This window comes from Pseudorasbora parva, chromosome 23 (genome assembly GCF_024679245.1).
Source record: "Pseudorasbora parva isolate DD20220531a chromosome 23, ASM2467924v1, whole genome shotgun sequence".
In the NCBI taxonomy this organism is placed as follows: domain Eukaryota; kingdom Metazoa; phylum Chordata; class Actinopteri; order Cypriniformes; family Gobionidae; genus Pseudorasbora; species Pseudorasbora parva.
The window spans coordinates 34,140,471-34,166,846 of NC_090194.1; the positions used below are offsets into that span (position 1 = coordinate 34,140,471).

Below are 26,376 nucleotides of genomic sequence, written 5' to 3' on the forward strand. Positions count from 1 at the left end.
CAAACATGCAACACGTTGTAATAAAAGCTATGATTTATATCGATATGAAACGGTTTCCAAAGGAATGGTAATATTTCCACCTGTCTGTCAATGAAAGTGAAAAGGTTCGAGTCCTGTTGTAAAAGAAAATGTGCTCTGAAAACTAAAGCTTTCCGAAGACTTAAAATGATAATGTCCCTGCTGTTCTTCTTACCATAAAATCAGCTTTTGATGTCAAAACACAGAAGAAATTCAATGAAACACCTTTATCTTTTCTCAGACACTTAAACCTGTGGTGTACATTTCAGGACAAATCGGGCGGTTCAGAGCATCACGACGCAAAGAATGATTCAGAGGCATCGGCTTTGAGCGATAAACTCCTCGACACGGTTATAATATCTCCAGAACTTTATTTCTGGAATGGTTTGCCAGTTAAGTACAACATAAAATACAAAATAAAAAGCAACAAAACAAGAACAGTGTCTATGTACAAACATTAAGAATGATAAAATTTCCTTTTCCAATATTAATTTCCATTTGATTGTCTATTAACACTAACTTTATTACAACCGAACTTGAACTAATAGTTTCCCCCCTTCAAAAGCAGAAAAGTGAATGGAAACCAATTTTATATGAAACAAAATAAAGCGTAAAACATTCCAAAGATAAGGGAAGGTTTTTAAATGTACATTTTTCCCCCTGGTAGCAGACAACCATTACTACGGTACAATTTCAATTTTAAGCTATTACTTTTTTCTTTTCTTTTTTTAATACAAACTTTGGACATAAATTACTGCACCAACACAATTTCCTAAAGCTCTTTTCATTTCTTGGAGGGACAGGAGAAATGAATTGCACAACCTACAGGACTGAATTGGAGAATATTGTATTAAATGTATTTAAATCGATCAATACACATCCTTCAAGTATGTCAAGACAAAAAAAAAAAAGGAGGATTCGGTCCGCAGATACGAGGAAACAATTTTACAGACACAGCACAAGCCGTCCAAAAGATCACCATCCTGGAAAACGTCCCGGCGTCGACCGGGCCGAAACCCACTGATCTTTCAGAAGCGTTTTTCAGGTCGAGTCCGCAAGCGCGTTTGAATGAGGGTTAAGGCAACACTGCAAACCGGGCTTCTGCCTTAACCGCGAGACATTCTTGTCATCATACGAGTTCAGTAAATCCCTAAGATGTGATAATACTGTACATTCAGCTAGCTCCGCTACTCCCCGTGAAGACGACAGCGGCGTGCGGCGCCTTCACTCGTGTGCAGAACGCTAACACACTACACCCACTTGCAGTTGAGTGAATAAATAAATAAATAACTCTCTTCTTAAGCAAATCTCTGATGAGGAAACAAACGGTAAAGGAAGTCGAGAAGGCATTCTTGTGGCATATGCAGACTCAAAAGCACAGAGTTTAAATCTTCAAGTTCAAATCTGTTTGCCGAGGAAGAAAAAAATGGGCATCTGTACATATTTACAAATTATTGCCATATACGAGAGCACGTAAAGTCAAACAAAGCTGGAGGTCAGCGGGGCGGCAAAAAAACGAACCAACCAAGTCCGAAATGATCCATTCAATCTGCGAGCGATTCTTGATGCATAGATAACGTCGGGCCAGTGCTTGCAGGCCTTTGCGGAGATCACGCCGCGCCAGGCAGTGAAAGCAGGGGTGACGAACACAGAAATCACGTACAACTTTGCATAATCGGTTACCGAAGGGAAAGACGTAAAAGCGCGGGTGAGGAGAAGTTCGAGAGTATCCCTGCAAATGTTTTTTCAATAAATAGCGCTCTTGAAATATCAAACAAATGCTCTTGAACACATTCGAGAACAAGAAAGGAAACACAAAACGACATGTGCCAGTAATTTCACAACCATTTCGGGAAACAAAAACACTCAATCGTGACCATAATGCAGTCCAGTGGTCTTCATCGCAATAAATACAAAGCCCAGCTGATCAAACGACGCCTGATAAAGCAAGAGTACAAAAGGAACACTAATAAATATGCAAAGGAGAAAAACCACACGCGTCGTAGCAGTGTTTTATAATACCTCTATTATCATTTAGAACTGTATTTAGGGCCTATATATTTGCTAGTCACTTTAAATAGTTTGTTTGCAGCCTGTCAAAATAGCAGAACATCTCCCAGGGCCGACCGGAACACATTTCCACGAACTCTTCCGGGTTTTTGTGCTGAGTGAAAAGGACACCAAAATAAACAGAGCTGCTTCTTCATGGTGCAAAACGAAAAAGTGGTCATAGAGTAAATGCCGTGAGCCGCGGCACCTGTAAACACTGACGGGTTCCACAGACGAAAGGCTAACCCCCGCCCGCTGTCGGCTGAAGGTGTGATCCATCAGTTTTTGATGCGGCGACTCCTGTCACAAGTTCAGTTTTCCACAGTATTCGGACGTAGACACGATTATGACACTTCCAAAAATTCAAGACTGGAAAATAAATGGCTGTATTAACTCTTGAGAAATCAAGATTCAGGTCTGTACAATTAAGACATCACTGATGTCATAGTAAAAAAAAAAAAGAAGAAATCTGTACATATATACACACGTATATAACCGGGAAACAAAATAAACCAAATGGGAGGAGGAATATTCCAGGAAGCGGCTATGTACACTACGTTTGTTTGATTGCAGGAAGTCCCGTGAGGTTTGCAAGCCTTCACTCCGACTGCAGTGCCGTGTGCTGATGTAGTGTGTAGCTGCCCGCCTCGCCAAAGTCACTGACCGAAACTGCCATTTTGGCACTTGTGATATGGTGTGTGCGGCCCTCGAAGTCCACGCCCATGTTCCTGTTGCCGACCGACACGTCATTTATGAACGGTTCCGACAGGCCCATCTTCAGCCGTTTGGCCGGGGGCCGATCGCAGTCCTCGCCGCACATCTGGCCGAGGTCCGAGTGGTAGAAGCCGGTTTCGAGCAGATTCAGGCAGTCTCCGTCTCCGTTGGTGGAGTAGTTGAGCGGCTCCTCGTGACTCAAGGGCCCGCGGTGGAGCCCGTCCAGTGGAGAGAAGTTGTAGGAGTCCAGACAGCTCACATCTGAAGGGTTACACACCGACGCCACCGTGCTCGTCAGCGCTGGAGAAAGAGGAAAACACGTTATTTTAAGCATTATTATACAAGTTGAGTTCTGCTTACAAAGCCTGCATTTATTTGATAAAAAACAGCAAAAACTGTTAAATATTAGTACAATTTAAGGGTTCTTATGATGCTTTAACATGTTGAACTCTCTTTAGTGTGTAATGCTCTGAATAGCACTTTGGTCAACCTTGAATAGTTTTAAAATGTGCTTTATAAATAAAAAAAGAATGAATGAATGAAGCTGTTTGACTAAGAAGAAGCTCTGCAAAGTTACTCCAAAGACAGTTTTTCTCTATATCAGTGTCAGTGTTTCTGAACTCCCTGAAACACCTCCATTGTAGTCTTGAGTTTTCATCCGGGAACAAACACGCCACAATGTTCCTCATTAATAATTCCCGCCCAAAGGCATATGCTTAAATTAAGGGGCGGGGGCCTAGTTGAGTTTGTTAGTAGTGTGTTGGAACTCACTGTTATGGTAAGGGGCGTGACATTTCCCAAACACCCTCAAAACTGTTGACCAATCACAACACACTGGTCCAGCCGACCAATCAGAGCACAATGTGCTTTTGGGAAGGAAGGGCTTCATAGAGACAGGAACTAAAAAGAGCATTAATGAGAGACTGGGAAGAGAGGAGCTGCAACTGTCAAATATGGGAAAATAAATGTGTTTTTTGAAAAGTAAAACATGAAAACCTATTCAAAAAGAGTCTTAAAACTAAATCAATAATACTTAAATTTGAATATATTTTAAATGTAGTTTTTTCTTGTGATCAAAGCAGAGTCTTCAGTGTCACATGATCCTTCAGAAATTATTCTAATATGATGATTTGCTGCTCAAGAAACATGTATGATTATTGTCAATTAGGGCTGTGCGATATTGAAGAAAAATGCTATATGCGATATCTTTTTAAATAATGCGATATGATATTGCAATTAGTGTGTAAAATCTATTTCAATTATATTTTTAAAAAATTATTTAAAAACTGAGAATGAAACCATTTGTGTTTCAAATTCTATCTGGGAAAAGAAAGCATCGCTACCAACTTCTGAAAGTGACCAGCAGTGTTTTAGCACGTTTGGGTGTGTGTGTGTCAAACAGCGCGAGACTGCAAGTTATTGTCTTTGGCAAATTATTGCGTTTAATAACTCTTTTTAACGTCAAGCAAGTCACATAAGTAACAGTAATGTGCTCAGTCTATTCTCTGCCCAATGTGTGACCTATAACTTACACTTTTCACAATGTTGAAGTAGCCTCTTAAAATCATTCAGATATTGCGAGCCATTGCGATATGCATATCGCGATATGTACATTTGCCATATTTCGATATATTGCACAGCCCTATTATCAATGTTGAAAACAGTTGTGCTGCTTCATATTTTTGTGGAACCTGCCATCACTGCTATAATCTGAAAGTGGATGATAAATTACTAAAGAGTAAAAGCATGTCTAAAAGTGTTATAGTTTGTTGCCGTACCAGAGAGGTCACTGGCTGTGATGGAGTTGAGAAGGTTGAGCTGTTGTTCGGTTGGAGGTTCTATCCTGCCGCTGCCGCTGGAACACACCGAAGCAGAGCCGTCCACCAAACCCTCGGCCTCATCCACCAATCGGTCCATCAGATCCCTGCAGAGACGCAGAGGAGAGAACAATCAGCCTTCAAAGCTCATGAGCATCAATCTCTCATAGGCCACATTTATACATCATCTTTTAAAAGCGACCTGTATCCGATATTTGCATTTACACTATACATGGGCGAAACAGCCCAAGGAAGTTTAAAAAATGAAGTAAAATGTGATATGCAATGGACGCATTGGAGTCGGGGTGCAGACAAAATTATTTTTCTTTAAAGGTCAGCCAAACATTGCTCTTGTAAGGCGGAGAAAAAGAGGAGAGCCCTTGATCACAGTTCGTGTCCCCTTGAAATGACGTCATTCGCCTGTCCCTTTTTCAATTGCGTACGAGTCATTTACTGGGGAATATCCAATTTGACCACTTGCATGGCAGACGCAAATGCCCATATTTAAATCATATCGGATTTATTACCACATATAAGTGAGGCCCGAATTCGATCGGATGATATCAGAATTTATGCCTTTTTTTCCCCAGCTTACACATTCATGTCATATCCGATCTGTGCCACATGAGGGGAAAATCAGAATTGTGTCACTTGAACCATGCAGTGGTTAGAAACTTCTATGCTGCTCAAACTGTCTGTCAGTCCAAATCTGAATGTTTGTGTGTCCAATTGGAATCGGATCTAAAATGATTGACTGCCCACATTGTGTATCACAACTGTTCAAATCCGATTTGCAGTTTTTTTTTGTTTTCCGAAATATCTGCATTGGTTTCTATGGCAACAACGTTGTTGGTAGGCATAAGCCAAAATCAGCAACAACATCCGCAACAGACGTGTTTGCAATGCAGATGTTGTGTTATTTACAACATGATGATGTGATTTCAAGCGGATATACACAAAAATAGACTGGCAATCTGAACGAAGCCTGTTATTGTTGTATCAGGTTCACACTGAGCAGATTACAGAACTCACGTGACACCAGGATAACTGCTGAACTTCTTCTTCCCAAATCGGTTTTGCTGGACGAAAAAGTCAAATCGCTCTGACTTCTTCCACATATAGTAAAACGCCACACATTCTGCCACCGTCCGCGTGTTGACCTTGAGAATAAACATTCAAAGGAAAGTTACCATACAACTTAATAAATCAAGCATTAGTGGTGCAAGACAATAATGTTTTATTAAAGTTCGAGAGGAGCATATTCATGATCTATCCATAGCAACTCTTCATCAGCAATTAACATCTATCCCATCAGCAATAGAGGAAGCCTATACAGTCAACCCAGTGACATTCCTTGTGGAGTACTCTGGATTCGGGCCAAAACCCGAGCTCGGAGCCCTCTCCTCGGACAGCACGTCAAATATGCATATCATTACTCTATCTGACTTATTTGTAAGTGTGAACTTATGAACACTCATTTCAGTTATAACCTGAGACTTTTTAACCAATCAAATCCCAAAGGATAAAAGCATGCCCTATCTGATAATACTTTTGCACAAGAACGTATTATTATAGAAATGTGTATACAATATGTTATTGGAATTTCATGTTGTATTTAATGAGACATCTGACGTCAATCCTTCCTCAAATCTCCATTTACATATCCAAGATAACACTGTTTAGGATGAAATATGCAGGAGAAAAGACAGTATCTTACTTTGTGTTTCTGAATGAGGTGGAAGTTCTTCTCATACAACAGAAGAGCATGTTCAAAATTTCGGCATTCTTCTTCTGACCACGGGAGCATCTCATCTAAAGAATGGCATTTTTCAATATTTTTTTTAGTTCAACACCAGTGTCAGAAAAAAAACTAAGGCAATATTTCCACTTACCCTTTGATGATTTGTCATCATTGCGATACCGTTCAAGAGCTTCCTGGATGTTGTAGTTACACTTCAAAAGCTCATACAAGGCCTAGAGAGAACAAGCACGTTTGTTAAGACTTAATGTCCGAAAATATAAGGCTTAGAAATATATACGCAACAAAATTAGCAGATGCTTTTTAAATTAATGTATCCTCACTCATATTAACAGCCTTCAACACGAGGTAAACATGAACAAAAAAATGTAAACAACGCAAAGAGTAGCATTACTACAGATATAACCACTACAGATATTACACAGACAAGACCCCACAACAGTAAGATTAGTGTTTCATTTATGTGTGGTTACATCCTTATAAAGTTTAACAGTTGACCTATGACCTCGAAATGATCACCATCTGCTAAAAACCTGTTGCACTCAATCTACTACATGTCTTCTGAAGGAAAGTGTTTTAAAAAGGTCTCGATACATTTTTGTATCTTTGCTGTGAAATCTTTATCGATTTTTAAAATAAATATAAGTAACATTTCAAGATGAACACTTAATGGACTGAAGTAACCCATGCTCACTTGACTGCATCACGTTTTAGAAAAATCTTTTTAAAATGTGACAAATCTGATACTCTGGCTTTTGAGGAAGGTTTATTTTTTAATCTCTCAATCATCATTGCATTGCATTTTGCACTGTGTTTTGAAACTACAGAGCTGTGATCATAAAACAAAGCATTTAAATAATATCATACTAAAACATATTATTGACAGACAAAATAAACTGATAATGTGTCCTGGGATCATTTGATTTTGGTCCAGTTACACTGCCAGTGATTTTCTGGAATCTGTGCATGCGCTCTCACACACATCCCATAGAGACACATGAAATCAGGATATAATATGAAATGTTTCCGCAGTATCTTAATTTTGCTTATGACCCGCGATTTCTCTCGATAAACCAAGCTCGAGCATTTTTCTTCTGATTTGATCATAAACTAGCGTTCATGTACCGCTCCACAAAGCTGACAAACGATCTCAGCGTCATACAGCATTGATTCTGCCTTTTTTAACACATCCTGGGATTGATCCAGGCAATGTTAATAGGTGCCCATTCTGGGATCAATCCCAGGACGGTTTTGCGTTCACATAAGGCAATTTTCTGGGATCAACACGGTGTGAAAGGGGCTCTATTCAGCAAAGTGCAGAACTGTTTGGTCAAATCTATTTAGTGGACATGGCTATCAGCACAGAGTGTAATGAATGTGTTTGGTTTGTGGAGTATTGATGTGTGATGTTTACCTGCTCATTGTCTTTGACCAAAGAACATTTGCCATCTCCATCCATTTTTCCATCCGCTCTCAGAGCGTCCTGCAAGAAGCTTTTGACTTTAGACTCGGGCAACATGTCCGGCTGCCACAGCAGCTGATCTTCCTCTGCGTACACTGAAGAACAAATGAAAGGAAAACACATTCATTTGAGAAGACCTGCAACAACAAAAAAATCTCAAACCTAAAAATAAAAAAAAATCAAAGTTGACTCATTCTTCAGCACGCTATTCCAAAGAATAAAATTCTCTCATCTTTCATCAACATCTAATATATGTAAACATCTCCAAAACCACTTCTATACTTGCATACAAAAAAAGCAGATGGTGAAAACTGACTTTGTGACATTAGAGCCTGACATTTTTTAACCAATCAAATCTTAACAAATATTGAGCATGTGAATGCAATGGCCAATAGATGCATTTAAGCCAGTCACAATTAGCTCAACACTGCTCAATATCACGATTACAGATCCTTTCATTATAACCAGCAAGGTATAAGTAGCGAGGTATTTCATGCTCCTAAGCACACGACGCAAGATATCAGAATTGACAGCATTTAAATGCACGATTGAGACTGATTGACGATAACTACAGCAATTGATGGAACAAAATAATCTGAAAGCATGTCAAATCCTGGAGTGTAAAATAGACCACTTCCACTTTTTATATGCGTTACTGTCTAATGTGTTACTTTATTAGTTTTATTGATAACTTTTCAAATCATTCACTCATTCACTTTTTACATATAAATGTATGGATTTTAAAATGCAATAGTTCTAAGCACTGTTTTATTATCGATCCTGACAGTGACTTTGTTATTTAATAATAAATAGGATAAGCTAACATTACACGCGGTTTCTTTCAATTTATTTATGATTTATTGTCAGTACTAGGCTCACAGTTCACATGGGTAAGGTTTTTGTACTGTGTTTGTGTGGATGACCGTGTTTATCATCAGTCACCACCAAAGATATTTTTGGACAAAGTAAAAACCCTGACTAAGAAATACATGTATACAATATGTTAATGCCGATTTCTGATTTATGTAAACACTGACTCAAATCATTACTCGTTTAATTTAAATATCCAAGACTGACCTTTTTCCTGGTCATTATAACAGGTAAGAGCAGGAATTTCTGCCTGGTATTCAGATCCCACCATGATCTCCTGTGAGAAGAACACAAATTAATAAAATATACACTTATCTTCAACAGATCTAAAACTTTGTCTGAAACGCAAAAAAACTAAAGGAAACAACCTATTCTTAACTGTAAACTTTAAGACAGTAAAATCTATTTGGTACTGTAGATCCCGATGGTTAAAGTCATCACCTTGCGGGAGTCTTCAGGGCTCACACCATCATCCTCACCCTCAGACTCTTTGTCTCCATCATAAATCACATTAGCTGGAAAATAAAAAGAGCATCACAGAAAATGAAATACCCAAAAAAACTAAAGGCCACACTTTTCTTCAGTCATATCAAACATACAAAAACAATGCTAATGTGCTTACAGCGAAGAGTTCTGGGGAAGAAATCATTGGTTTCGTGTGACGTCACAGATGGCGTGAGGTCATCGGCAGAAGACTGTGTTTCTTCATCGTCTCCCGAGAGCAAATCTTTAGCGATTTCCTCCTGTTACAAGACAATAGGACGTTAACAATGTCAAAGGAAGAAAAGTACAAAATTATATATATATAGACATACATACATTAGGGCAGTCAAACGTAAAAAAGCAAAAATAAAAGTTGTTTACAAAATATAAGTATGTGTATAATAATTATGTTTATTAAAATACATGTAAATATTTTAGAAATATTTGCATTTATATACTATATACATACTCATATATATATATATTAGGGCCGGGACTCGATTAAAAAAATTAATCTAATTAATTAGAGGCTTTGTAATTAATTAATCGAAATTAATCGCATTTTAATCGCATATAAATATTTTACCTGAGAACAATGAGAAGTAATTTTTCACATGTATTTTTAGTATACCATTGAATAATGACTGAATACATAAGCTTAATCAACAAAATATTGTTTATTTATTTCAGTCCAGCAGACCAGTGCAATGTTTGCCATTAAGTGTAGCAAAAGCATATTTGTGATATTTGAGGCTCGATGTGCTGCGGTGATACGCTAATTCCTTGTTGTATAGCAGGGGTGTCCAATCCTGCTCCTGGAGGGCCACTGTTCTGCTGAGTTTAGCTCTAACCCCAATTAAACACACCTGTACCAGCTCATTAAGGTCTTATTAGGCATACTAGAAACTTTAGCAGTGTATTGAGGCAAGCTGGAGCTAAACTCTGCAGGACGTCAGTGGCCCTCCAGGACCGACTTTGGATACCCCTGTTGTATAGCTTGCACACAACCATGCTCTTGTCGACGCTACCATCATTTCGTTTTTTAAAACTAAATTTCCCATCCACGGGGCCAAGCAAAGCGATCTCATCAGCTTCTTCGTTCATGTTCACTATGGTTTGTTGTTTTCATGGTTGTTGTCGTGACTCATGAGCGCTAGTTGGTGTTCCAGTATAATCGGTCCGTCAAAACTCATTCATTGAAAAACGTTCCGCGGGGCAAAAATAAGTGCGATCAATTTTTTTTTTTTTTTGCGTAATTAATTAACGCGTTAAAGTCCCGTAGTTAATTAATCTTAATTAACGCGTTAAAGTCCCGGCCCTAATATATATATATATATATATATATATATATATATATATATATATATATATACATACTCATATAAATATATATAAATAAATACAACCATTTAATTGTAATTTTACACACAATGTAAACAAACTTTTATTTTGGATGCAATTAATCGTTTGACAGCATTAAATATATATATATATATATATTACTCACTTTATCTAAAGTCATGTCAGGCAGCTCATCAGTCAGCTCTACAGAGGAGCTGTCCGCACTCGATCCTCCGCCTGCGCTCTCTGAAGCTTCATATCTGTACAACGCCAGCAGCTCTTCCAACGGCATGTTCCCCTCCTGTGAGAAAGAAGTTTGCTTGAGATTCAATGGTTTATCACTGCAAATAATTCACAAGACTACACATGTACAATATGTGTGATCACATCAGTACTGGGTAATATTAACAGACATTTTTATACTGATAATATACAAAATTTGTGTTTTATAATGTTAGCTTGATTATAATTGTTATTATCCACAATTAGGGACACAAACAATTAATTAGTGATTGATTAAATGTCGATAATTTAATTGATTAAAGCTCATGTCAGCCTCTGTCGCCATCTGTTTTAAACCTGCAAGTGCAGTTATTTGAGGAATTAGCATCTTTACATGGGTTATGCATTGGCACGGCTCCCTAGCACAGATGAATCTAATGTTTTGAGGAGTATGTGCAGCTTGCTGTCCACTTGCAAAAAAGACACAAGAGGTTAAATGTTGTAGTTACATAATCAATGTATTAATGTCTTCAAGCCATGCAATGGATTAGGTGGGCTAGCCATTTATTTCTTTAAACAATTAACCAAAGGTACAAAAAAAAACCTCCAAACAAGTGATTGTACTGAACAGAAGAATTATTCCAGCTGACAGTGTCCGATTGGTCTCTGCAGATCATCCCTACCCACCACGCCTGAGATACAGTTTCCATTAGTTTCTTTCAACTTTCAAATGATGTTGGAAAACACGGCGTAATAATCACAACGTGATAATCCTGTAAGTCCTATAGCTTTAGTTAAGCAGCATGTCATGTCACTGTGAGCTACACATTGTCTTATGTTGTGTTTGGGTTCTTTCGAGTGTTCACCTGCTCTAAATAAAGAAATGTGATGTAAGGTTTACTAATGTTTCGCAAAGTTACAAACAAAAACGTGGCGCAAAAGCATTATGTTTATACTGTTTGTGCGTCTGTGGCGCCCAGTCATATAAAACCTTGGTTTAGTTTGGTCTCTCACAGAAATAAATATGTTACCTTTCAACGATATAATGACAATGACTTTAAAGATCACATTTTTATGTAAAGCAGTTATTTTTACAAGCTATTTTGAAAACAGTGCACTTCTAATATGTCAGCAAATTTTAAAAGCACTTGTTAAGTGATGGTCATATTCTCTACATTCACTGTAATATCAAACTTCTACGATTTAAAACTATTCTGTGTAGGTTAAAAGCAACGTGATAAGTTAGTAGGTTAACAATTAATTGAAAACAACAATCGGTTATGTGAGTTCATGTTAATTGACATCCCTAGCCACAATATAAAAAAATTAGACGAGCGTTGGCCAAAAGAACAAAGTCAAACCTTCTCCAGATCTGCGATTTCCGAGCTCTCGCTTGACTCGCCCTCCCTCATCTCCTCTTCCTCTAACGTGCGCTCATCATCATAATCGTGCACAAGCATGTCCGCCGTCGGGTCAAAATCGTGATCTTCCGATGACAAAGAGCCAACTGAAAAGATCAAAAATTCAGAATTATTAAAAGCAATTATTAAATGATATTATATATATATGTAATACATTTCATTGATCCAATTATTATTATTTTTTTTACATACACATGTATACATACACAAATATTTTATTAATTAATATATATAACATTTGAAAAATAAACACTGAAAAGATTTAGCAGACAAATTACCTGGGCTTGCACTTCCCAAGGAAGCCTGAAATTACAAAGAGAATAAATATGTGAGGTCCGGGGAATTTACAGCATTATATATAACACTGGTTAACTTCCCTTAACAAAATATTACTATAGTAACTAAAATTTCCATCAAATTAACATGGCTAATACAATTATTTTCTACTGCAGTAACCCAATTTATATATATGACAACATTCACTGTAAAAGTAAGGCAAGATAGTAATCGTTTGAATATAACAATATTAAATTCATATATGAATAATGATAACTTGCGCATAGTTGACAGACCAATGAAGATGGAAAAAAAAAATTGGTCAAATGTCATTAAACACAAACAGGATTATATGAATGTAAAAGCATAATTCCATAAAATAATTAAAATAAAATAGTTGATTCCTCATTTGTAACGTTAAGTTACTTTTTAAATCCGCAGTTTACATTTTAAAATTATACAGAGATATTACAGTACAGAGTTTGAGAGTGTCAATAACAAACCACCAGGTGCTTTGGGTCTTTCAAACAGAATACAGCAATGTTGATTAATAAGTTATTACATATTTTATTTTAAAATGAGACAGAAAATAAATGATTTGATGTCGCCACTTCACAGCATCAATTCGGTACTGCAGCAATTGGGGGAAAATCACCGATTTCTCTCTGAAACCACACATAAGTATTCAGAGGCAATAACAAATAAGTAAAATATTTTTTTAAAGCGAGAAAAATTTAAAAAAGCAGCTCTACTACTAACTAACCATCGCCGCGCGCTCGACGATGCTCGTAGCTCCGCTCAGTCCGATCTGACGCCAAATACGGACGCCCGCTCTGAGCGCTCGACGCTAAAAGAGGCCCATCACGTTTAAAACACTCGATTTGACGGCCAAAATCATTCAAATCTCCACCATATCGGCCTTTATCCAAAGATAAGACATTATTGCTCGTAATCAGATATAGAAATCCCAAACTAATACACTGTGAAAAGAGAAATTAACGACCAAAATATGACGCCTTCCCCCTATTTTTCAACTTACCTCCGCCATCTTGGTACCTTTCGACTACTAAACTGGCTTTACGACGGAGCCCGGATTGACGTTGCGAGCCAATCGCGATTGACTATTTTTGCAGGTTGTCTCTGATTGGCTGTCGCGATTAAAACGCACGGCGAGCAGTGTACAGGATTGGCTGATAGGAGTGAGTTGGATGACGCCGAAATACTGTATTCCAATGAGCTTCATTACCTGAGCATTCATTAGGATGTATTAAATACACATAATAAGTTGTGTTAAATGTGAATTTTAGTTTTTATTATTATTTAGAAAACATATGAAGAACTGGCAGGTTTTTGATAGTTTATATATACGTGTAAAATAATTGTCGCATTCTTAGATCATGCAAATTGACATAAACATCTTCAAAAAGTTTTCAATGAAAGAGCAATTTTTTCTATTTGAATACAAATACTTAGGGAAATGTATTTATTTTAATGTATTTAAGTTTTCTTTAAATATTTTCATCATATATCTCTGATGTTTTATATTAAAAGAGCAGATGGTGGCGCCAGTTGCACGTTAAACAGTTTCTAAACTTATACATCAGGTCAGTGTTGAAGACAATCTAGTGAGATTTAGTAAGAGAAACCTACATATATATATTTTTTTTTAAATTTTTAAATTGCCCAGTTAAGTATACAAGTAACAATTTATATATTCATTTATATTTTATAGTCTAACTTTTACATTCTAACTATACTTTATATGGCCCAACATGCAGCTTATTGGATTGTATTTATCATACATGGACTTTTTAAACATTTTAATGATTTTAATTAGGTCTCCTCTGCTCTGAGTGAGACATTGGCTTGCAGTTGAACTAAATGCCTGAAAGCGTGACGTCACTTTTTCTGTCTGTGACATCCAAGGCTTCACCTGTCAGGTCACCTGTGCAGGTGATACAAGATTGGACAACACAAGAACAAGAAAGTTGAGTTGTCATTTGCCAGAGAAGGCTTCACTCTGACAGCATGCACATCATTAAATCACACACCGGAGATGCAAGTTAGTGAGTGCATAATTAATTAACTCAATATGCAATAATTTTAGTGCACATCAGGAGGAAAATTCCCAACATTCAACTGACTTTCATCGGAAGACACTGCTGAAATGGAGATTGAATCAATGGTTGCAAACTGTGCACTTATAAAAGCACGAGAAGGTAAGAATATTTATTTGCCTGTTTTTCCTTACATGATAAACAAAAACTTTCAATCCGTTTAAAATACTGCTGTCATAACGTGTGTTGTGAGAAAACATTATTAAAAGTGTTTAATGTGATTGTGATTTAATTCAATTTGAAATGATGCAAACAATTAATGGAGCTGATTCATGCCTCAGACCAAAACAAACATTGTATGGGTATTTAAAATGATTTTGGGTAGCTGACATGTACTGTGGTGTGACATTTAAAATCATTTTAAACCGTGTTTTCCTAATTATTCTAAAAATTACTACGCTTTTATGAGATGCTTTTGGAAAATTTAAGTACTTTTAAAGCAATTTAAGCTTTTAAAGCAATTTGAGTACTTTTAAAAATGTATTCTCTCTGAGTGATTTCTCAGTATGTATTTCTTCTCTGTAAGTGAAGGCAAAAAAGTCTACATATAATTATATAATCTACATATAATTGATATAATGTCAACTTAAGTATATTTTATGTTTAAGCATCGCAAAAAATGTAATACCTCGAGAACGCAGGGCAAAACATGTTTTAATGTTCGTTTTAGTTCCCTGTTCTTCCGTGGCTGTCAGCAAAAGAAACAGCACATTCAACATATTTTCGTTTGTCCTACACCTCTAACCTGAAATACTCTGCCTCAAACAAAACCAGACAGACAATGACTTTGACGTCATACGGGCCTTGCATCACAAACAGGTCTGACTTCTTTTGCTGCTGTTAACAGCCCGTCAGCAGTACCTGCCTTTCAACTAATCCAAGGTCTAAAAATAGCTTTAGTTGCTGTTTCAAAATAAGCAAAACCTGTCATGTTTTGTCAACTTTTCAAGTGATTTCAGCACTTACTGTCCAAATGAACAGGTACAACTCACCCAATAAGACTTTCTTGCATTATGAAGCCATACTTTTGCGTATTATTTTTGTTTTCTGAACAGTTAAGGTGTGGCATTTCATAATTGATATGTCGTCCTAGAGCTTCATTCCCACTGCTATTTTTAGACTCATTCAAACAAAACCCACACACTTACAAACACACACGTGATTAATCAAGCATTTATATCTCCACAGACACACACAATACGGCGGCTATATTTAGTAGTACCCGCATTGCGTGTCTAAATTTTTCTCAACACAACATTGCTGAAATAATAAACATAAATCCTTCGAGTGTTAGACTTAATGAGATGCATCAATAGTAAAAAAATCTGAACATTTCAAAAGCACACAATATGGATTGTTAAAGTGCTTTAAATAAGATTAAATAAATAAGTAAATAAATACATAAATGTGTGCATACAAACTATTAAATGTAATTTATACATTATACATATATTCTGTAATTTCAACGAAGCACAATTGCAGTTATTGATATCCAAATGTCTTGTTTTAATAGTAATCAGAATGGCACCTAATGGACAATCATGCATTTCTGAACTTGCCTGTTAATTTATGAGTTTTTTAGAGCACCAGAATCAGATTCTCATATTAGGCTTTAAAACTCTTTTTGGTTTAAACAGTTTTTTATTTCTCCTTCTTCCATTGTGCAGTAGGTAATGGTGCGAACCGCAAAGGAAGGAGTAGAAAATGGAGGGAATTTCTGCGTTTCCCACACATAAACGAGTGCGCGGAGTTGGAGAGAAGCATTGGTGAGGACAAAAGTTGGGGAATTGATATTTGAAATGTTGTAATTACTTCTGCAGTGGACTTTGTACACAGTGACTGTCAATGTTACAAATGAATACTGTAAAGATAATTGAAGATTATTGCCTCTAATCACAGGGATACACTATATTATTTTCAATAAATCTTGACCCATTCTGTTTTCCAGAGCGAGACTATTACAGTATGTGTGTGACACAGCCCATCGGAAATCAACTCTTCCGCCTTTTCTGCACAACTAGACCTGATCTGCAGCATTGCATTGACCTCTTGGACCAAACGGTATTACCTTCTGTCTAATACAGGGTTGATTTAAGGCAAATAATTCATTCAGCTGAATGTAACATTAAAATAAACAAATGGGGCAGCAAAATTAATAAAATTAAAATATGAAAATAATAATGAAATAGCAAGGTTTATAAAATAGCAGATATATATTGCAATATATATATATATATATTGCAATATATATATATATATATTGCAATATATATATATATATATATATATATATATATATATATATATATATATATATATATATATATATATATATATATATATATATATATATATATATATATATATATATATAGTTATCACCAAGGTAGTTTAATCGCAATGCATATATCAAAATAATCACAATATAGCCATGCAGCCCTATGGTAGCCTACTGATTAAAGATAAGTAGGTATTTGATCCGCTTTATATATATCATAGGACTATTAACAAACATCAGAGAACTGTAAATATGCAAAAGGATTGTTAGGTTGTTGATATTAACTTCTAAAATCTTAAATATGTGTTTAGCTGATCAAGATTATTGGAAGTAAATACTATTTTTGCCTTTCTACTTCAGAATGACATTTAAGTCAATACTCCAGCTTGTAACACTGAAATTTAAAAGCATTTTCACTCAAATTGCTAGTAAATTTCACAAATTATTACAAAGAAATGGCAAGTAACCTATTGAATTAAACATGAAGATTTGCAGCAGAAAGATTCTCAACTTTGTTCTTCGAAACATCATTATTAAAGTGTATTGGTCAGGCTTACATTTAGCGAAATGCAATTTGCTTGTTTATGTTAGTGAATGAATGCTCTGTTTGTGCTCTTTCAGGTGGAATATGAGGTCACACCGGATGAGAATAGAAAGAACTTTGGCATGCAACTCATCACAAAATATCTCACCTCACAGGTCTTTAGACATGCTTTAATTCCTTCCTCTCCCTTTCCAATCTGATAACCGAAGCGTGATATCGGCAGTTAGGAACAATTCACTCTTGTTAGTGTTTCACATGTCAAAAAGCAGTCTAAGAAAATTTGCCCATTTAGTTAAACGGAATGTTCTCTGAATGTTTAAAATGTGCACAACATTCTATTTGATCATTTTGCAAACATTTTTGGAACGTCACTTTCGAATGTTCTCTGAACGTTCTAAAACAAGTCGTAAAATTAATAACGTTATGAGAACATTTCCTGTTAGCTGGGAAAGCGTTGTTTTCATGCTCGTGCATGTGTTCAGTCTTCTAAGGTGTGGGAGATTTTACATCGAGAACTTGAGGAGTGCAGGAGTGACCTGGAGCTCAAAGCTTCTGAAGATATCTTCAGCAACTGCCAAAAGTCAGTTCCACGATCAATGCGTCTTTGCACATGTGTGTCTATTAGCAATGACTGGTTGTGTCTGTGAGCATTGATGTGTTTGCCATTTTGGGTCTTGTAGGGCGATTCACGAGTATCTGAGCGGAGCTCCATTTGCAGAGTATCAGAAAAGCATGTACTTTGACCGATTCCTGCAGTGGAAGATGGTTGAGAGGTTAGTGTGGGCCAGATTTTTTAATTATTTGAAAGCAATGCTGTTTTAAGATTTGTACATTGCAACATTGCTTTTATCCCCACAGACGCCCAATCACCCGAGATACATTTCGAGAATACCGTGTTTTGGGAAAGGGTGGGTTTGGAGAGGTAAGACCACAATAAAAATATTCCCAGTTCTACTCAACAGGATCAATTTTGCTTGAAGTAGAGATAATTATACCCACAGAAGCTTATATTAGAAATAAAGAAGAAAGCGTGGGAAGGTAACATGAAGCCTCTCATTATAGGTATGTGCATGTCAGGCCCGAGCATCGGGGAAAATGTATGCATGTAAGAAACTGGAGAAGAAACGTGTTAAGAAGCAGAGAGGGGAAGCCATGGCCCTCAATGAGAAACAGATTCTCGAACAGGTCAACAGCAGATTTGTGGTGAGAGTTATGATTATTATCAACAAGCGTTTGACGTACGTTGATGTTCATGCATAAATGACTATTTCTGCTTGAATGAAACTCACAAAACTGGTCAAGTCATGATCAGGTCATATTTCACTCAGAAATCAAAAAGAGAAGATAGAAAGAAGTATATAAATACAGTAGAGGTTTACGAAGTTTTAAAACATGATTATTTTTATGTTTTTGAAAGAAATCTGTCTTGTTCATCAAGCCAGCATTTATTTAATCAAAAATACAGGAAAAACTGTAATGTCTGTATAATATTATTACAATTTAAATAATTCCTGTGGTCAAAGCTGAATTTTCAGCCTCATTACTCCAGTCTTCAGTGTCACATGATCCTTATCATTATAATATGATGAATTTTTATTAATGTTGGAAACAGCAGTGCTGCTTAATTTCTTTATACCTGTGATACTAAAGTTAAAAAAAGAACAGCATTTATTCAAAATAGAAATCTGTTTATCAATTTAACACATCCTTACTGAATAAAGGTAATAATTCAATGAAAAAACTTGTGAACGGAAGTGCATATTATTGTTATAAAAAATGTTTCTTGTTTAGATTAATGCATTAATGCTTTTTAAACTTTTTATTCATCAAAGAATCCTGAAAAAGTATCACAGGTTATACAAAAAATATAAGCAGTACAACTGTTTCCAAAATTGACAATTAATCACCATATGAGTGACACTGAAGAATGCTGAAAATTCAGCTTTGATCACAGGAATAAATTACACTTTACTATATATTCAAATAGAAAACCATAATTTTAAATATATATATATTTATAAAATAATTTATTTTATAATAATACTATTAATTATATTAAATATTATTTATCGTACAGTAAAATGCAATATATATATATATATATATTTTTTTTTTTTTTTTTTTTTGAGGTAGTAAGTAGTAAAAAGGTAGTAGGTTTCTTTAAGCAAATAGTATCTTTCTCTCTTATTTATATGTTTGCATCACAATTCAATTTATTATACAGTAAATGTGACCTGTTTTGTGTAAATCAGCTGTCGTTGTGTTTCTTTAAATGTGTCAGGTGAGTTTAGCATATACGTATGAGACAAAAGAGGCTCTTTGCCTGGTGCTGTCGCTGCTGAACGGAGGAGACCTGAGGTTTCACATCTATAACATGGGCACGGAGGGGCTCAACAAAGACAGAGTACAGTTTTATGCTGCTGAGGTCCTGTGTGGCCTGAACCATCTTCATGAAAAATCCATTGTTTATAGGTAGGCCATGAGACTTTTAATGGACTGGACCTGACATACTTTCCAGAAATCGAATTAACAAGATCTAGCTTGTCTCATAATTACGTGTTTTGTTTCAATTCTATCAGGGATTTAAAGCCAGAAAATATTCTACTGGATGATGATGGTATGTAAACTCACCCATAAAAAAAGACGTTATAATAACTGCCCATACAAGCTTTGTAACATTCTCTTCTCAGATTTCCCTAACTTTCTATTTTTGGCATAATCAGCTCTCCATCAGGAAACATTTCTCTGAATTTGCTTTTATCATAAACAAGGAAATGAAAGCACTTCAGGACATGTCAAAGTGGGTTGCATAGAAAAATTTTGATTATTAATTTGTTGCATACATTTTTTGGTCCTACTTTTAAAATATAGTGACCTCAAAAAGGTTTTGGATTCTACAAAAGTGAGAGTGCTGTTGCATAATATTATGGGCCCTATTAAACACTGACTCTACGCAATGTGATGCCATGCGTTATGCACAAGTATTTTTTGCTAGTTTCAGCCCGACACAATTTTCATTTTCACGTCCAGCGCCATGTTGTTTAAATAGCAAATACGCTCGCACCATCTGTTCCAGGGATGGAAATTAACTTTTTTGTCCACCGGCCACTGTGGCTGGTGGATTTCAAAATCTACCAGCCACTCAATGTTTTTACCAGCCACTTTCTTGTTTTTAACCGATAATGTGTAACTGCACGTGAAAAATTAATACTACAAGCTCTACAATACTTAAGCAGTTTATTTAATCTCAAGTCTCAATGAAATGCTGACATTTTCTCTTATACACACACAAACCATTAACTGATATACATTTTATTAAATGAGTAGGTCTCTGTGCGCTCTTTTTTTTTTTTTTTTTACCTGGATGTGGCATTAGGATGATTTGTGGTCTTTTATGGCTTCCAGTTTTAGGTCTTTAGTACCAACAATGAAACTACTAGTTTTGGCATCTTCTGAAGCGTGTTGACGACACACCGAGCAGAACATTGTCAGTTGGGATGCACCGAAATAAAAATTATTGGCTGAAACCGAAACACTAGAAATTATGAAATTTTGCCAATTATCCATTGCATTTATGGCTAATGCTATGACTGTGTAACTTTACTAAAAAATCAAGGCATTACAATTCCATTAATTAATATTAAAGTTTCAAGTAATAAATCAATTACAAATTATGCAAATATTTATTTAGCACATTGCAACAACCAACAGTATAAAATAAAATTCAAACTAAAATGTGTTTTGTTCTTGACCTCACTTATGTGTACATTAAATAATAATGTATTGGCCTACTGGCCTGCAGAAAGGGTACAGAAATTGAATAAAGTAATCAAATGTAAAATAACTGCATATTTAACTGTTTAAATTAAAGATTAATCCTTATTAAACTTACGAAAGCTATTCAATCAAGAGCAGTGCGTGATGTCCTTTTGTTTGACATTAAACAGAGCAGTAAAGGCTACTGCCCCTTTAAGCCCTAATAGAAGGATATGCTCGTCTTTCTCGACTCTATACAGTTCACTTAAGGTATACAGACTATGTCTGCTTGGATACTCATCAAGATGGACATGTTGACATACTTTTTTTGTGAGTTTGTCCGTTTAAGCGCAAGATTTGAAAAATAACTCAATATTTGCGCGCTGTGAGACGAGTGCGCGCTTTCGGTTGATGCGCAGTGACGGATCTTCTCTCAGCGTGCGCGAGTTCTTATTCGCATCTTCTGGTACTACATCCGGGTAATGACGGTGAAAACGACTGGTCATTTTCGGACATACGGCCGCACTCGCATGAATTGAACAAAGTTTACAAAGAGGGGAAACAGTATGCTATTTTTATTTACCCGCCACAGTGGCCGGTAGGTGAAGCGAGTTTACCCGCCACAGCTCAAAATCACCCGCATTTGGCTGGTGGCGGGTGCTAATTTCCATCCCTGATCTGTTCGCCCATGGGCGTGCTGGTCTGATAACCAGGTGTGTTCAGACACATTGTTGGTGTGTTGCTATTTTGTGGAACTGAAAACGACTGCGCCATTGACCAACGAAAACCTGCTCTAAAGTCAATAGCACAGTATTTTTTGTGTTATTTAAAGGCCATGTTAGTAATATAAGCCTATAGGCGGGTACACAATGCACATACACTCTGCTTATTACACACACAGAAACGCACAGCAACATACAAACATTTTTTAAATATTAATAAAAAAAGGATTCCTCTCTGGAGAAGCGTTCAGTCTTTTCCGCCATGTAAATAGGAATCTGCCAAGAGCAACCGGCTTTTAAAGGGAATGGGAGATGAGACTCTGATTGGTTTATTTGCATGTTACGCCCAAACTCACCCATGACTCATTAAGAGGACAGGGACAACCCTTTTGGACACGTCCTTAAACTAGCAAAAGTGGATTCGGACATTGCCCTAAGTGTGCTTCAGACCATGATCTCAGATCATTAAAATAATGTGTCCGATGGTTTGGTGAAAGTGTATATTCAAATACTTTTAGGGCCACAGAATCCGTTACTTACATTTCATTTTTGAAAGACGCTTTGTATAAAAAACTATTTCCTCCCAGGTATTCAATAAGGAAGCCAGAATCAGGAAAATATTTCTCAGCCTAGAGTGGTTTAAAAATGAAAACTTTCCTTTTCCTGTTAAATGATGTCCTGTATCTGACAGGTCACATTCGGATCTCGGATTTGGGACTCGCTGTAATCTTGCCAGAAGAAAGACTCGTGAAGGGCAGAGTGGGAACTGTGGGTTACATGGGTATGAAAATCATCTTCATAGATATTCAACATAACAGCCGTGGCTTTTAGAAAACCATATCAGACATTAAAATTGTATATATATATATATATATTTATATACACACGCAGACACACAATGCCGATCAAAAGTTTGTGGTCAGTAAGATTTTTTGAAAGTGATTTAAAGAAGTCCCTTATACATTTATTTATTTGATTACAAATTCAGTAAAACCCGTAATATTGTGAAACTATTCTCTATTTTAATATATGTCAAAGTGTAATTTATTCCTGTGATCAAAGCTGAATTTTCAGCTTCATTACTCCAGTCTTCAGTGTCACATGGTCCTTCAGAAATCAATCTAATATGATGATTTGCTGCTCAAGAAACTTTTATTATTATTATCAATGTTAAAATCAGTTGTGTTGCTTTATATTTGTGTAATAACTGTCATAATTTATTTTTTCCTCTGGATTCTTTAATTAATATAACGTTAAAAACAGCATTTATTTTAAATAGAAATCTTTTGTTACATTATAAATGTCTGTAACTTTTGATCAATTAAATACATCCTTGCTGAATAAATATATTAATATATTTTATAAAAATCTAACTAACCCCAAACTTTTGAACAGTACTGTATATGTATTATAGAAAATAAGGCCTATTTTGAATCATTAAGATTTTCATTCGGACTTTATTTCAAAATTAAACATGAATATACCCAGGTGTTTCACTTTTTTGATTGTTCGTTTTACAATTTATATCTTTTTACATTAAATTAAATTTAAATAAATGCAGAATGACAAATTCTATAATAATGTATAAATGCTTTAAAGTTTAATAAAATATTATGAGAATGATCTTTAAGGCAATGATAACTGGGGAAAATGTTTAATTATTATTAAAATAATATCACAATGAAAAAAAAAAACTTTAAATAATTTTTATATCTCTGACATTTTTCACATTGCCAGCACCAGAAGTCATCACAAACACACACTATAGTTTTAGTGCGGACTGGTGGGGACTCGGGTGTCTAATCTACGAGATGACGGCTGGAAAGCCTCCGTTCCGCGAACACAAGGAGCGGCTGCCTAGACAGGAGATGGAAAGAAGAGTTTTGGAGACGATTGAACAATACGGGAAGAAGTTCGACGAGGACACCTCATCCATCTGCAAAAGCGTAAGATTTCAGTGATCTGATCTGATCTGATCTATGGCACTAATTAGGTCTTATTGTCCAATTAAAAGGAATACTTTACATTTTTCAAATTGCTTTTCAATTTAGCTTCTGGCTAAAAACCCAAAAGAGCGACTGGGCTGCAAGTTCAATCATGGAGCAGAGGTCATCAGAGGTCATTGGTTCTTTAAAAACATCAACTTTACGAGACTTGAGGCAGGAAGGATGAAACCACCCTTTGTTCCTGACGTGAGTGTCTGTTTCTCACCTGAAATCAATCCTGTGATGTTCATTTTCTCATCAGATTTTCTTCTCTCCACCAGCCGAGAGCCGTTTACTGCGCGGACGTCCTGGACATCGATCAGTTTTCTACGGTTAAAGGAGTGATCCTTGATCAGGTCGATGATAATTTCTACAACAAGTTTAACACAGGGAGCGTGCCTGTGCCCTGGCAGAATGAGGTAGGGAAGAAACCTAGAGTAGAACAATGGATACTTCTGGTCAACTTTTCACATATGTATTTATACAATTCACTTAGATGATTGAGACTGGGTGTTTCAAAGACCTGAATATTTTTGGGCCACATGGAAAAAGAACACCCGATCTTGACCGCAGTGTGGAGATCCCGCAGGCCAGCTTGGAGACTCAGTTCATCCATCATAGTCCTCCAGAATACACTCGAAACCGGCTGCTGAACAGAATCTTCAAGAGACGTGTAAGGACCCTTAAACGACAACACTGCACTTTATGACCCACAAACTATTCCAGGTCATTTACAATTTAAAGTCAGCATGAAACCGAAGTCGTTCTAGTCTTTTCTTCTCTGTTGTGATCTGTAACCAAGTGAAAGGTGTGGAAGCTTGTTTCCGGCAAAGGGTTAAAAATGTAAAAAGGTCATTGCGACTTTTTATCTCATAATTCTGACAATTGCAAGAAAAAAGTCAGAATTGTGTGATGTAAACTCGCTATTGCGTGTTGTAACGTCAGAAATGCATGATATAAACTCGCAATTGCGTGTTATAAAGTCAGAATTGTGTGTTAAAGTCAGAATTGCATGATATAAACTCACAATTGTGAAGAAAATGTCAGAACTGCGTGATATTTCGTGATATAAAGTTAGAATTGCATGACTCAAAATTGTGAGAAAAAAATCAGTGTGATATAAAGTCAGAATGAATTGCAAGTTTATATCACGCAATTCAAACAGGCAATGTTATATCTATACAAGTTTATATCTTGCGATTCGGACTCTGTAACTCGCAATTGTCGAGTTTATATAAATTGTGAGATGTAAACTTGCAATTCTGAGATAAAAAGTCGCAGTTATCTTTTAAAATGTTGTACTATGTGACAAAAAAAAGCTTCCATAAAAACTTCCCGTACAAGGAATAAAATATAAATAAATAAATAAAAAATTGTAGGACCAGACTTGGTTTTGTCCATCCGGAGTTGACGGGATGGTTTGCATCGCGCCAGTAAACACGTCATCAGAAGAGATGTTGCTGAAAGAGGGAGAATTTATTTTCATAAGTAACTTTTGTTATTTACTAGGCTCCAAAAATAACTCTCTTTAAATAGAATTTCATGACAAAAATGTTGAAGATTCACAGACTGGCTGTCAATTTATTTACAAGGATGTTCCACATAAAGCAGGTTTTTTCGTCGTACTGAAAAATCTCCTCCATTCGCTTCATTTCAAACAAAACATGCCACTGGTCTCTCAATATACCGCATTGAATGAGGAACGTGTTAGTATGCTACACAATTAATGCTATAAAATATATTTCTAGACATACATTCACCATGTCGACACCTCTTTTACTGTCTATGGTCGACACTGGTCTTTAACGTAGGCTACATAGCATAACGTTACTGTTCAACAAAAATAGTTTTCTTGTGTTTAAAACGACCCAAAATTCTTACCTAAAGTTCATACAAAAGATCCAGTCACATACAAATTAAGATTTCTGCAATTCATAACTCATAATTTTAACCAAAAAATAAATAGAGGACATGATTTGTATTTGAGATAAGTCTGATTCGTGAATAAATCTTGTGAAGCGGATAAACCGATTCATCAAAAAGATCCAATTCGAAAATGGCGGTCAAATCGTTACTTCCCTCACGAACTGGCCAATGAAAGCCAGAGACGTCCTTTTTATTCAGTAACCTGGAATTATTAACGAATGGTTAAATGATTACATATAAAATGATATCTGTAATTAAATAACAGTCCTTTTAATATATATATATTTTTTATCTCTGTAGCACAAGGGTCAGGAGGCTGAACCAATATGTCGCTCATCTGCAGAAGACCTGCTGTAAGGACTGAAAAACATGACTACTTTTTTTTATCCTCATAATTTTTTATTATTTTAAAATATATGATAGCTTCATCGCTGGAGTCATTTTTTAAATAATATTGAAAATATATTGTGTAAATGTACTGCATCATCATCACAAGCCCTACAGTCAGCAGGGTTTGGGTATAATTTTCATACTTTCATATTGCAAAAGAAAAGAATATGCTTTGAATGCTGAATTTGTAAATAAAAGACTGTGACAATTGTGTCTGGTTGTAGCA

The 26,376-nt window shown here is 36.0% G+C and overlaps 2 protein-coding genes across 5 annotated transcripts; one reads left to right on the forward strand and one right to left on the reverse strand.

Moving 5' to 3' along the window:
* Positions 1 to 369: 369 nt before the first annotated feature.
* Positions 370 to 24,483, reverse strand: mier3a (mesoderm induction early response 1, family member 3 a). 4 transcript variants are annotated; one of them, XM_067433747.1, is made up of 15 exons: positions 24,358 to 24,483; positions 24,061 to 24,266; positions 12,435 to 12,459; positions 12,097 to 12,242; positions 10,680 to 10,814; positions 9,312 to 9,432; positions 9,131 to 9,204; positions 8,897 to 8,966; positions 7,772 to 7,914; positions 6,491 to 6,572; positions 6,316 to 6,410; positions 5,631 to 5,758; positions 4,560 to 4,705; positions 3,553 to 3,681; positions 370 to 3,081 (listed from the first exon to the last, which is right to left on the reverse strand). In XM_067433747.1, the coding sequence occupies exons 4-15, from the start codon at positions 12,193 to 12,195 to the stop codon at positions 2,666 to 2,668; spliced, it is 1,638 nt and encodes a 545-aa protein (XP_067289848.1). In that variant the 5' UTR covers positions 12,196 to 12,242; positions 12,435 to 12,459; positions 24,061 to 24,266; positions 24,358 to 24,483; the 3' UTR covers positions 370 to 2,665. The 4 variants fall into 4 exon arrangements, with proteins under 4 accessions (XP_067289848.1, XP_067289846.1, XP_067289847.1 ...); XM_067433745.1 differs by lacking the exons at positions 24,061 to 24,266; positions 24,358 to 24,483 and adding an exon at positions 13,472 to 13,556; XM_067433746.1 differs by lacking the exons at positions 24,061 to 24,266; positions 24,358 to 24,483 and adding an exon at positions 13,196 to 13,252.
* Positions 14,413 to 26,268, forward strand: grk5 (G protein-coupled receptor kinase 5). The gene is made up of 16 exons (XM_067433744.1): positions 14,413 to 14,651; positions 16,217 to 16,315; positions 16,498 to 16,610; positions 17,449 to 17,526; positions 17,854 to 17,951; positions 18,052 to 18,144; positions 18,230 to 18,293; positions 18,434 to 18,574; positions 19,653 to 19,843; positions 19,951 to 19,988; positions 22,541 to 22,630; positions 23,587 to 23,795; positions 23,901 to 24,041; positions 24,116 to 24,253; positions 24,331 to 24,507; positions 26,061 to 26,268. Exons 1-16 carry the CDS (start codon positions 14,600 to 14,602, stop codon positions 26,115 to 26,117), a joined length of 1,779 nt encoding a protein of 592 aa, XP_067289845.1. The 5' UTR covers positions 14,413 to 14,599; the 3' UTR covers positions 26,118 to 26,268.
* The last annotated feature ends 108 nt before the right edge of the window (positions 26,269 to 26,376 follow it).